This window comes from Misgurnus anguillicaudatus, chromosome 13, assembly GCF_027580225.2.
Source record: "Misgurnus anguillicaudatus chromosome 13, ASM2758022v2, whole genome shotgun sequence".
NCBI classification, from domain to species: domain Eukaryota; kingdom Metazoa; phylum Chordata; class Actinopteri; order Cypriniformes; family Cobitidae; genus Misgurnus; species Misgurnus anguillicaudatus.
The window spans coordinates 26415151-26429767 of record NC_073349.2 but is presented as its reverse complement, the minus strand read 5'-3'; the positions used below and the strand labels follow the sequence as shown (position 1 = coordinate 26429767).

The window sequence follows — 14617 nt, the reverse complement described above, 5'->3', positions numbered from 1 at the left end:
TTCTTCCAGCTGATCTCCGTTCTGGCGCTAGCACTTTTAGCATAGCTTAGCACAATCCATTGTTCTAAACTGTGTTTGCAATGGTGGATTGGTTACTTTTCTTCGCCTATCCTAATGTTTTAATGTACTGTAAGAGTAATAATTTGAATAAGAAATCATTTGTATTGCATATAGTGTCAAACGCGGCCATCAGCGTGAAGCCGCGGGGAGTATACTTGGAAAGCTGCGCGGACGCGTGCACGCGCGAGCCGGATGCGGAAAAAAGTATACCCCGGCCTTTAAGCTATATGTTACATGGGATCAAACCCATGACCTTTGATTTTTTTCCACAAAGTTTCTGGACTGGTGCACAAGGATAACAAGGATGCACTAACACAAGGATAACCAGTTTAGATACTGTTTGTCTAAAACACAACTCTGAATCTCTATTTTTGTTGATTCACAGATGATGGGAAGATCTTTCATGGCAGTGGAGTTGGAGACCAGTTTGGGCCACGCTGTTTCGAAGGCGACATCATGGGCTGTGGAATAATGTTTCCCAGGGACTACATGCTGGACTTTGAAGATGAGAGTGCAGTAAAGATGGTGAACAGAAACTTTTTACATTTATTCTCGTCATTTGTTATAAAGAGCCGATTGAAACATGCTTTTTTTACATGCATCAGTAATGTTTTTTTCTCCGTCAGATGAAATCGATGATTGGGATGCTGCAGACGTACGACCGAAGCAGGGTCGCGTCGAAAATTTATTGTATTTGAACGACGAAGATGAAGAAGAGGGAGATGACCCAGAACAAGAACACGATGGCCGGAAAGTTATGGTGAGAAATGCATACGTACCTACAAAGAGACATTTTTGGGATTTATGGTAACACTTTACTGGAAGGGGTGTTCATGAGACTGAGACTGGCATGACACGTGTCGTGAACATGAGGGAGATTTTGTGCACATTTATGACAACTGTCATTAAAGGGATAGTAATGATATTAAACGCATGATTTACTCACCCCGAAGCCGTCCGAGACGCATATGTCCATCGTTTTTCAGAAAAACACATTTTCAGATATTTTGAGGGATGTTTTGGATCTTTCAGTTGGTTAGGTGTGAAGTTATGGGGTTCACAAAAGAGATCCAAACGGCTCCAGGATGATAAATAAAGGTCTTCTGAGGGTAATCCGCACGGTGGTGTTGTAGAAATATGCATATTTAAAACTTTGTAAATCAAAATAACTACCTTCCGGTGGCGCCGCCATCTTAGACTCCTCTGTATTCAGTGTCATACGTCACTTTTCTTAGTGACGTATGACAAATTCGGAGGGCGAGGGTGCAGAGCAGCAGCAGAGTAACCTCCGTACGCTGCGTAAAGCTCTGATCTTGAATGCGGATGGACTAAGATGGCGGCATTACCGGATGCGAGTTATGAAGTTTTAAATGTGGATATTTATCATTTAATGTGGACTTTGTTTATCATCGTGGAGCCGTTTGGATTTATTTTGTGAAAGATGGATGCACATTTTTTGGACTTGAAGGTCGTGGACCCCGTAACTTCACATTTGATTAACTGAAAGATCTAAAACATTTTCTAAAATAACTGAAAATGTGATCGTCTGAAAAATGATGGCTTCGGGGTGAGTAAATCATTTTCATTAAAGGGATAGTTCGGCCAAAAACGATATTTAACCCATGATTTACTCACCCCCAAGCTGTCCGAGTTGCATATGTCCATCGTTTTTCAGACAAACACATTTTCGGATATTTTAGAAAATATTTTAGATCTTTCTTTTGATTAAATGTAATGTTACGGGGTCCAGCCATAGTCCACGACCTTCAAGTCCAAAAAAAGTGCGTCCATCCTTCACAAATTAAATCCAAACGGCTCCAGGATGATAAACAAAGGTCTTCTGGGGGTAATCCGTGCGGTGTTGTTGTAGAAATATCCATATTTAAAATGTTATTAACCTTATTAACTAGCTTCCGGTAGCGCCGCCATTTTAGAGTCATATGCATTCAGGATGAGCGCTTACGCAGCATACAGAGTTTCTCTGCTGCTGCTCGGTGCCCCCGCCCTCCGATTTGTCATACGTCACTAAGAAAAGTGCGTACACTACGCTACTACTCTCTCATGAGTCTAAGATGGCGGCGCTACTGGAAGCTAGTTAATAAAGTTAATAACATTTTAAATATGGATATTTCTACAACAACACCGCACGGATTACCCACAGAAGACCTTTGTTTATCATCCTGGAGCCGTTTGGATTTAATTTGTGAAGGATGGACGCACTTTTTTTGGACTTGAAGGTCGTGGACTATGGCTGGACCCCGTAACATTACATTTAATCAAAAGAAAGATCTAAAATATTTTCTAAAATATCCGAAAATGTGTTTGTCTGAAAAACGATGGACATATGCAACTCGGACAGCTTGGGGGTGAGTAAATCATGGGTTTAATATCGTTTTTGGCCGAACTATCCCTTTAATAATTAATATCATTTTTGGCCGAATTAAGTGCCATTTGTTCAATGATCTCATTTTTGGCGCAAGGATGACGTTGTTTGGGATGTCTTTGTTGTGACAAGTTGACATAAACCAATGCATCATAACTTTGTATAAATCTGTCATTAACATGACATAGCAGAATAATTATCAAACTTAAGAAACTACCTAGCTTTATGGGTTAATATTACAATAAACTGTCATTTGAATGTAATTAAGTGTTTATACGCCGTCAAATAATTTTAAATATCTTAACAAAATGCAAAAGTCACGTCAAAATATTATACTTAACTTTATGTATGTGCACAATACTTAAAACTAACAAATAACAGCACTTGATCTTCCTCACACAGGGGGTTCTGAAATATTCTGACAAAAAACTTTAATTTAAATACTTAATATTAATATTTTTTTTCTCGGCAATAGGACCCAATGCTGCATGGCATAACCCATTATTGTACTGTTTTCATTTAATTTTAGGTGAATCGGTCTCCAAATGCAATAAAATATAATTTTATCAACTATTATTAATATTTACTGCTGGGCAAAGATTAATCGCTTACAAAATTAAAGTGATTTTTTTTTGCATAATATATGAGTGTGTGCTGTGTGTAATTATTATGTATATATAAATTAATGTATATATTTAAGAAACATTTACATGTATAAATATATTTATTTCTATTTTTATATATTCTATATCATAAAAAAAGATGAATATATGTGTGTGTGTGTGTGTGTGTGTGTGTGTGTGGTTAAATATACATAATAATTACTCACAGTACACACACACATATATTATACAAAAAATCACTTTTATTTAATAATTAGATTAATCGCGATAAATCTTTGCCTAGCACTACTATTATTATTATTATTGGATGATTGGTTTTATTTTTTAAACACATGAAGGAAACTTAAAAAAAAACATTATGAACTGAAGAATATTAATGATGCCGTTATAAAAAATGTTGGATTTACTTAAAAATATTTTGTCAACAGGTTCCACATAATTTGTTAAGTAAACTCAACGAACAATAATTAAGTTCATTTAACAAAAGAAGATTACGTAAACTTAACATACAACAGTTGAGTTGATTTTACATAAAAAATGTATTAATGATGACAAAAATTTGAATAATGCCATTTTATAAACTCCACCCCTTTTATCTAATAACTGAATCAATCAACCAATCAATCATAGTGCAGCTGCTTAATACAACTAATCATATAAGCCTCTTAATTATAACTTATCAAGTACATCACAAATATATTTGAAATGAAATGTTACATTTCAAACCATTAATTTGTTTGTTTTTGTTCTAATAATATATCAGAACAAGTTAATTCACTCATAGTTGGCCACGGGTACCTATCTAATGGTGCTACACTTCTGCAAGAGGGTGCCAGAACAACAACAATTAACCATAATACACTCCAACATCATTAGCCAATGAGATGCCAGTCTGTATTTGTTTTATTAATCTGTTAATTTTACACAACACTGTTATGTTGGCTAAACAAATAATTTTTAAGTAAAGCTGACAAGACCACCTTTTTGTTGAATAAACTCAATTAAATTAAGTTCACGTTGTTAAATTAATTTTTTTAAGTAATCACAATATGAAAAGATTAAGTAAAACTGACAAAGGCGAAAGTTCATTTTTTTGAGTGGAGTATTAACACTTAATGACATTTTAATGACAGATTATATTTGTACCACTGTAGTTGAGGTCAAGAAAAATATTCAGTTATGTTGTCTTGGTAATGTCATGTCATGACAAGTTATGATGTATTGGTTAAGTTGTCATAACAAAGACATCTCAAATAATGTCATTTTTGCATTAACAATGACATCATTTTTGCATTAAATATGACAGTTGTCATAAACATGCATAAAATCTCCTGCATGCTCATGGTCATGTCATGATTATAAATGTGTCGTGTCAGTCTTATGAACATCCCTTCAAGTAAAGTGTTACCAAATTTATCATATACCCTTGTCTTATAACTTAAACAACTTGAACAACCTCAAAGCTTTATTCCGACAGCTGAATAAATTAATCATCATTGTTATTGTTTTAAGTTTGTTTAACCTTCATTTATCAAGTTAAATGTTTTAACCTCACACGAGATGAATGCATTAAGGTCTCCAAGTGGGCTGTTATGTTATCAAGAGTCCTGCGACTGTAATCACATAGCGTTTGGCTCTTGACTCATCGTGATGGCTCAACCGCACATCTCTGCCCACTGGGTGAAAGTTAAGGTTTTCATATGAAAAATCTTAAGTTGTCAGAGCAGAATTTTGAATAATTTATTTAACATTATTTGAGGCAGTCTGGAAATGCTTAATGCTGAAAAACAGATGTTCGCAGCGTTCCTATCGCGTTCATCACAGCTTTACAGTTCCTCCAAACTATCCAGAGTTTTGACCGTCGAGTGCCCTGTATCAGCCCTCAGCAATGGAAATGCTGACTCACACTCGGCCCGTTCCCTCAATTACGCTGACTCGCTGACGCCCCTCTGTGCTCATCCAGGTATTTTTTACCCGAAACGGCAAGATCATCGGGAGGAGGGAGGTGGTGGTTCCGGCCGGAGGATTTTACCCCACCATCGGTATGCTCAGCAGTGGAGAGAAGGTGAAAGTGGACCTCCATCCTCTCAGCGGATAACCTACAAGAAACCACTTCATATCTAATTCACGCCGTCAGCCAATCACCTTCAACCGGACTAACCTACAAAGCTGAAGTTTAAGGACAGAAGTGCAAGGTTTATTTTTGTATGAAAGTCCACATATTTTGCCTTTGAGGAAGCACTTAAAATATTAACGTGCATGACTTAAACCTCTTTACTGTTCGCTTTCTTAACGGTTTACTGTGAAACCATAAGGCTGTTATGGTATAGACTGGTGCTGCCTCACGATTGGTCGCGACTAATCGTTTGCAGAATAAAAGTTTTTGTTTGCATGGTGTATGTTGGTGTGCTATGTATGGTAATTATGTATAGGTAAATACATACACATGCATGTATAATTTAAAGAAAAAAATATATTTATATAATAAATATTTATATTTATATATATTTATATATAATATAAATTATATAAAAATATAAAACTTTATATACACATGCAAATATTTCTTAAATATATACATGCATGTGTGTGTTTGAATTTGTACATGATTGTTGTGCATGGTACACCAACATATATTATGTAAATTCTGCAATCGATTGGTCGCGACTAATCGTGAGGCAGCACTAGTATAGACATATTTAACATTAGGCCTCAAAAAAGCCTGATGACCGAAATAAGTACATTGTATGAGCTAAAGTTTATTAAAAAAATGCATAGAAAATATCAACTATATATTTGTAATCTACGTGTACATTTGTAAAGGTATGTATTGGCTGCTACACAATTGTTAAGCAAAGCTGTAGTGAATAATCGACGACAAGGCAGAAAACGGCGTCACTTTTTCATCTGGGTCAAGTTCAGTATCACACCCGATCTCTCATACTTGACCGAATGTCACAATTTTCCACAAACACTTCCTTTGATGAATCGCACGGATGAATCTTGATGTTCATGACAGCGTGTTATGGTCATGTTTTACTTGCCTGAATGTCACATTTAATCAAGTGCCACTTTTGCTATTATTTCTGTCGGTGCCAATAAACAGCACGGAGAATTTGCTAATAGTGATGTCCGTGAATTGTCTCCAGATGTATATCTTACGCTGTCGTCTGTCATTAGGTACAATGCAATAAAAAGAGGGAACGAGTACAAACTCAATAGGCTTGTTTGAGTTTTATAAATAAATCCATATATAATTGCAGCTTAACAAAGCAATTCATCTTCTGTATTTGGTTACCTTGGGTTTTCCAGCAGGATATCTCATCTCGTGGACATTTTATCAGATTTTGCTAGCACACATTTGATTTGGTTTCGAAACATTGAGCTGTTTATACAGACGTCGTCTGCTGTAATGTGAACTAGTCCGGTTCACGAATACCACAAGCACTTTAAAGATGGGAGTGATGGGCGAGCGGTTGTAAACCTGCTGCCCTCCACACGCTGGTTTGCACAGTTCACCGCTGCAATATCTGTCTTTTTACATATCAAAATGATTTTGTTTCATTGATGTACTTTGCCAAGTCTACTTTTGTCCCCTTCAATACAGGTTATCTGAAATGTCTTCATATACAATGCATTTGCATATCTTTTAATTGATCATATTAAACTGTTCTCTGTATTACTTTGTTCTGGTGTCTGCATTTATGATGTCAGGTTTGAAATGCTTGCAAAGTGTTTTAAAGGATGTTAAAAGTGATATATTGCTACTTTGGTACATCACTGTTGTGATAATAAGTTATTCTGAAAATGTGTCTGTTTTGGATTTAATCAAACTTTGATTTAAACCTCAAAGCGGTACAATCAAAATATGAATAAAAAAAGAAATGGTAATTAATTGTAGTGATACTTGGGCTGTTTGTTACACTAGAAATGAAAGATCAAGGATTTAATATTATATAAAATGTGACCCGGTCTGTAAATTCCCATCTAAAGCTATTATTTGTGATTTGGGTCATTTTACGGAAATGTCCATTTTTCTGTCCCTAGCCTTTACAGGAACATTAAACTTGAAAAACACTTTAGGGTTACAATTTTTTATATTTTAAAATGAAACAATATGTTATTTGAACAATAACACCTTCTTTAGCCATCAATGTAGCAATATTTGATTTTTATTAATTAATTAGAATTCCAAGCACCACAGAAGTGCTCGTCCCCACAGTCATGTACAGAAGGGAAATGCTTTATTTTGAGGCCAAAAACTGTTTTTTCTTCCATTTAAAATACAATAATGTGTCCATAACTATCAAATATATGATGTAAATTACATTAAAAAACAAAATGCTAAATAAATATTTAAATTATTTAATTATTTACTAATAATTATTATTTATAAATAAATAAAATATATAATGAAAGTGGTGGTCCCCTGGAGTTGGTCACGGGTGTTACCGTTAACCAAAAAAACTCTTATTTTTAAATAAAAATCACAATGATGACATCACTTGACTTCCTTCTTTCACTTTCCTGAGATCTATGAAGAGAAGCCCATATAAGTCCACCATCTCTTTTCAGTTATCAGAAATCTTCTCATTTATCTCATGATTTCATCTTAAGCTTTTAGTTTAAGTCACTGGTATGACCTCCTTTATTGTTTGGGAATTGCAAAACACTAGAATGCAAATGGATTAAACTATTTGAAGTGAGTATACAATGATTGACAACATGTGGTTTGATACTTTGCAGCAGCAATTTTGTAAAATGCAGTTTTAATGAAAATTGTCACTGGTGTTAATGTTAAAGATCAATAACACCAGTGACTGGTGATTTGTTGTGTCACTGCCTGCCAGTGTTACTGTGTTTTTTTTCTTTCACATTAAATCAAATCTTTCACATGCGACATGATAATTTTAAATTCATTGAATTCTGCTACACTTAAGAATTAAGCTTTAAAGCTGAAAAAATTATAAATATTTCATAAACGCCTTTAATATTGCTAAAGAAGTAAGGTAACACCAGTGACGAAAAATGGTTTATGCAATCTTTAAGTACATGCACACAAAAATAAAAAAATTATTAAGCTGTCATTTATGTGTACTCATAGGGGAGGTTTCCCGGACAGGGATTAGAATAGTCCTAGACTTAAACACATTTAAGAGCTCTCCAAACTGAAAACAACTTGCACTTACATATCTTAAAATACATCAGTTCCCTTTGTTTTACCTCAAAATGCACACAGGTAATGTTTTTAGTAAGGCATGTTTGTTAAAACGAGTTATATTTCCTAATTAAACTAAGGCCTAGTCCTGGACTAAGCTAATCCTGGTCCGGGAAACCGCCCCATTAAGTCAAAGAGTAATCCAATAATGTGGTCTAAGTTAGAAAAAGAAATCATTTGAATCATTCTTGACATACAACACGTTTTTGTAGAATGACCCATTTACTGTTTTCCAGTGTTGTGAGTAACGCATTACAAAATATAATATATTACAGTATTATATTAGTTTTTGCTGTAACGCAGTAATATAACGCATTACTCGTAAAATTTTGGTAATATTTTACTCGTTACAGTCTTAGTAACGAGCGCGTTACAACAATGCATTTCAAAATTAGACCGTATTATTTTAAATTTTTATTTTTGACCAATGCGTATGTGTAAATGGCTGCGTCCCAAACCGCATACTTCCATACTATATAGTGGGCGAAAAGCACTACTTCTCGTACTCTTTGCCTACTATATAGTATGGAAGTAGGCGGTTTGGGACGCAGCGTATGTCTATTTCCACGTGCTGTATGCAACAAGTTCTTTTACTTTGTATTTGAAATGCGATTTGGACGCGGTGCGTGTCAAATATAGAGATGTTTCTTAAAGAGCCGAATCTGGGAAGTCCGCGGCTGTATTATAAGCATTGACTAAAGTGGTCGCAATCAGGTCCGGTAGCGCCGCACACGCATAATTTTGCGAATAAGAGCACTAAGTAAAAGCAACAGAAAGTTTCTATCGGTCTCCTGTGCTGCTTGAACCTCAGAAGTAAAGAGACTTTTACATGTTGCCAGACAGTAAAATCCATATCACACCAGCAATGACAAGGTAAGCTTTGCTATGATTACAGTCCATATACATAATAGATTGCTAGGCTATTCCTATGCTATCTACAGTTTTATTACAAACAGCAACCTAAACTACAACATAACATTAGTGAAGACTTAAACATGGTTATCTAAATAGTACATTTAAACATCACTGTTTAAAGTTTTTACCAGCCTTTGTATGGGAACCTATATTCATTGTTTGGCAAAAAGCAGTGCTCCTCTGTTTGTCTGTTTTATTAAGCAATGATGTGTTAGCCTACATGTAATCCTATTGTACTGAAATGAGCTGTATTCCTTGAGGCCTGATCCTCCAATAGCACTTTTTGATAAGTTGTGTCAATCCAGTGCATGCCAGGTTTGTGCTGTGAATCTGAATTAAGAGTGATCACTTAAGAATAGAAATGAAAAGAGGTTGCGTGTCTTGCCATGTTATTTATAGGTTGCATTATAGTGGGCTCTATTGTGTTTGGTATGTGTACCATAATTTACCAGACTTTTACCAGATCATTTGTCTATGTTTTTGATTCTGACAGTGATTGTTACTGTATTTTGCCATAAGTCTTCACTTTGCCTATTCAAAGCTTGAGGGCCAACACATAACTAGATTTATAAGCAGCAACAAACTACATTTTAACATTTTATAATGCCTAGTCATACTTCTGTTCTTTTGATGAAAGTAACTCAAAAGTAACGCAAAAGTAGTGTAACTCATTACAGTTCAGAGACAGTAATATTGTAATGTAACTAATTACTTTCAAATGACAGTAATTTGTAATACATAATGTATTACACTTTGGAAGTAACTTGCCCAACACTGCTGTTTTCTACATAAAATCATCCTATAAAATAATTCTTTAAAAATGTAACCTTGATATCTTGAATATAGACTGAGTAAGATAATGTCAAAGATAAGTAGTAAATGTGCTATATTCATTCACTAATTTTTATCCTTGATATATAAACAATTGGGGACGATTTCACGATTTAGATTAATCCAGGACTAGGCGTTAGATATATTAGGACATACAAGTAGTTTTTACAAACAAACCTTGCAGAAGTACAATACTGCTGTGCATCTTGGGACAAAACAATGGCACTAATATATATTAAGCTATGTCAGTACAAGATGTTTTGGTAACACTTTACAATAAGGTTCATTAGTTAAAGGGACAATTCACCTTAAAATGAAAATTCTGTCATTATTTTCTCATCCTCATGTTGTTCTAAACCTGTATAAATGTTTTTTTTTTATGATGAACACAAAAGAAGATATTTTGAGAAATTATGTTAAACACACACCTGATAGTGACTATTGACTTCCATAGTAGGAAAATAATATTTTGGAAGTATTGTGATAAATGATGAAGAAAATATTTTGATAAATGATGGTAAGCACACAGTTGACAGTGCCCATTAAATTAAATTCCTACTATGGAAGTCAATGGTCACTATCTCCTGTGTGTTTACCATCATTTCTCTAAATATCTTCTTTTACTGATGAACACAAAAAGAAATTCATACAGGTTTAGACATGAGGATGAGTAAATGATGACAGAATTTTTATTTTAAAGTGAACTATCCCTTTAACATTATAGTATGAACTAATAATGAACTGCATTTATAAAGCAATTTTTTATCTTTGTTGATGTTAATTTAAACATTTACCAATACATTATTCAAATCTTGTTAACATTATTTAATGCATGTGAACTAACATGAACAAACCATGAACAGCTGTATTTTTATTAACTAACATAAACAAATCATGAGCAGAACATTTCTTACTGTATTTGTTAATGTTGGTTAATACGTTAACTAATGTTAACAAATGAGTCCTTATTGTAAAGTGTTACTGGTATTTTTAAATTAAGGCAGCTCAAACGTGCATTTTAGACTATAAGACCTATCTGAGAAACCATCCCTTAGTCTTTAGACTTAAACTTAAACTTACAAACATCTAACTGTACTAAACTGTGCTATTTTAAAACGCCATTTATTTCAATATACTACAAATCTGTTTAAAGGGATAGTTCAACCTAAAATGAAAATTCTGTCATCATTTACTCATTCTCACGTTGTTCTAAACCTGTATGAATTTCTTTTTTCTGATGAACACAAAAGATATTTTGAGAAATGATGGTAAACACACAGCTGATTGTAGCCATTGACTTCCATAGTAGTAAAAAAAATATTTTGGAAGTATTGTGATAAATGATGGTGAGCACACAGTTGACGGTACCCATTAAATTCCATCATGTTTTTTTATTCCTGCTGTGGAGGTCAATGGTTTAACAGTCTGCTGCGTGTTTCCCATCATTTCTCAAACTTCTTTTGTGTTCATCAGAGGAAGGAAATTCATACAGGTTTAGAACAACATGAGGATGAGTAAGTGATAACAGAATTTAAATTTTACAGTGAACTACCCCTTTAGGTTTTAATGGTATTTAGTATATTTTGAATCAAGTGCACTAATGCAGTGGTTTTCAAACTGGGGGGCATTTTATGAAATACATTAATTTATCATGAAGTTTGTGTAATTAAACCTAAAAAAAATAAGGCTACTAACCAAAAGCACTACTTTTTTGTATAATTTAATGGTTTTTTTTTTTTTTTAAATGTTGAGTTTTAGAACAGTTTTTTGTCACAAATTTTTTTTGTGGGGCCACGAAGGAATGCACTGTACACAAGGGGGGCCGCACACTGAAAAATTTTGGGAACCACTGCACTAAGGTACTACTGAAGTAGAAATATATCACTGTAAAAAATTGCACTTATTTTTTTAAGTATAATCAACTTAATAGAAATAAAATTAAGCTCAATTTGCTTAACTTATTTCAACTTTATTCAAGCAACTCATAAAAAATATTGAAATAACTTGTAAATCCAAGTTGTCTAAACATACAAATTTAAGTGCAACAAAAACTTTACAGTGTACTTTTAATTATTATATACACTGTAAAAAAATTCCTTGTTGCACTTACAATTTTAACTTTAAGCAATTTAAAATTTTTAAAAATAAAGTTAAATGGACTTAGGTTATTACAACTTTATTTTTTATAATTTATAGCTACTTTTAATTAGTTGAAATGACTTGTTAATTCAAGTGTTTAAACAAACATTTTACTTTATATTAGTCCCATCACTTGAAAATTTGTCTTGGACATCGTGCAAGTCAGTACATTGTCAATACAACATACATTAAAAACAAATAGAAAATAAATACATAAAAGACACAATGACAGTTCACGGTATTTTGTTTCTATTTAAAGCTTTGATTGCATTGGGAACAAATCAATTTTGTTGAAGTCGATTAGACCTGCACATCAAGACCCTGTACCTCTTTCATGATGGTATTAATTCAAAGTTAGCATTCAGGATATAAGTCTCGTCCCCAACAATTTTCTTTGCGTGGTTTAACGTACAACAAGGAATTTTTTCATTGTATAACATTTACTTTATTATTTACCACAAAAATAACAGTGGTCTAAAATGGACTTGCTGGTATTTAAGTTTATTTTATTATGTTCAAGTATATTTTTACCTGGAAATCAATAAGTGAAATTTACTCTGATGCTCCTAATTTCATTTTTAGATTGAGAGTTCAGCCTGGGTTTTACGACGGTCACACAAGTGCTCTGTTGTAAACTGCACATTTTGGCAGATGAAGTACAGTACTGTTCAAAAGTCTTAGGCCACCATGCTACCATTACATTTGTTGTTTTTGCAATTGTGTAATTATTATTTCTCAAGTCTTTTTATTAAAATACAACCAGAAAATACAGGAAATGTGTATGTAGTATTAAAAACAGTATAAAAGTATAAGATGAAGTGTCAAGTATTTAGGATAAACTCCCCTTCCACTTGAGCAACAGCAGGCAGCTGCAGGATCTCTTAAACCTAAATGAAATTAAATCCTAATTTCTCATTCTAATCGAATGACTTCATGACTTTAGTCTCCTCAAAAAAGCTCAAGATGGGTTTCATGACAAGAAACTTCACACCAAATATTGACTGATGCCTGAAGAAGACATTTAGTTATTTAGTATAGTAATAAGATATTCAGAACAGCTGTAGTTGTATCTGACTGCATAACACAGTTTTAAAAGGATCAAGATCATGCAATTAATCAGCTTTGATTCATCGGTTTAAAATTTCTCATTTTATAATACTCAGCATCTTTATCATTGATGTTTGAAATAAAAATGAGGTTCATCTAAGGATGAGTAATATGAGGAAGTCGATTGATGTGGTCACGGTCTGTTGCTCTTCTGTGAAACGTATACAAGTGATTTTAATATTCCTGATTAGAGCGTAATAAAGTTTCAGTATTCCTGAAGCAAATACCTCACCAAGTATTAGTTAAGCTTATTCAACCAGCACAAAAGCCAAGCGGTCATTCGCTCCAAAATATTTTGAATTCCTCGACTGGAATGTGCTTGCTTGGTTCATACGATATAAGGGTGATGATCGGGTTGATGTTACTCTGCGTAGCATCCACGCTCACTGGGGTGGTACCCTTTCAAAAGGTACACCTTGTACTCAAATGGGGCATAGTAAGCCTTAAAAGTACATATTGGGGCGGTGTCCAGGTCAGGGCTTATCGTCCCAGACCTAATAAAAAAAACATCACTCACATATTTCGAATGTGAACTTGCACTCACATATCTTAAAGGGGACATATCATGAAAATCTGACTTTTTTCCATGCTTAAGTGCTAAATTTGGGTCCCCAGTGCTTTTATCAACCTAGAAAATGTGTAAGAGAACAACCCAGTAACTTAGTTTTGGTAAACCATTCAGTGCAAGCATGTAAAAAAAGGTCATTGAAATCTGGCTCCCCTTGTGATGTCAGAAGGGGATCTTATTATAATAATACCGCCTCTTAATCTCAAAATTATCCAACCACGACACTGCCATTTAGTGCAGAGCTCATTTGCATTTTAAAGGACACACCCAAAAACATGATATAATAAATTATCTAATTTTGAGCTAAAACTTTACATATGTAGTCTGGGGACACCAATACATCAGTGGCTTTTTTGTCTCAAGATGTACATGAGTAATGTTTTACATAAGGAAAGTTTGTAGAAACTACTTAAATGTCCTAATATAACTAAAACCTAGTCCTGGATTTATCTAAACCATGTCTGCCCCATTGCGACCAATTTAAAGGGTGTCGTCCCAGTGATGGCTTTTGTACATTTATTTCTGACTTCTGCTAATGTCTACAGAACTTGTTAAAGTGATAGTTCACCCAAACATCAAAATTTGGTTTCTCATCCTCACGTTATTCTAAACCTGTATGAATTTAATTTTTCTGATGAACACAAAACAAGACACTCTGATAATGATGGCAAGCACACAGTTTGGTACCATAGACATCCATAGTAGGAAAAACAAATACAATGGGAATTCAATGAGTACCATCAATTGTGTGCTTACCATCATTTAAAAAAAAT

The 14617-nt window shown here is 34.0% G+C and overlaps 1 protein-coding gene across 1 annotated transcript in view; it reads left to right on the top strand.

Moving 5' to 3' along the window:
* The window catches only part of spryd3 (SPRY domain containing 3), a 62790-nt gene extending 56037 nt beyond the window's left edge, over positions 1 to 6753 (top strand). The window contains exons 9-11 of the mRNA XM_073875482.1: positions 446 to 569; positions 691 to 820; positions 5030 to 6753. Of these exons, the coding sequence (XP_073731583.1) occupies positions 446 to 569; positions 691 to 820; positions 5030 to 5164 (389 nt within the window). The 3' untranslated portion in view covers positions 5165 to 6753. The remainder of the gene's footprint in view (positions 1 to 445; positions 570 to 690; positions 821 to 5029) is intronic.
* The last annotated feature ends 7864 nt before the right edge of the window (positions 6754 to 14617 follow it).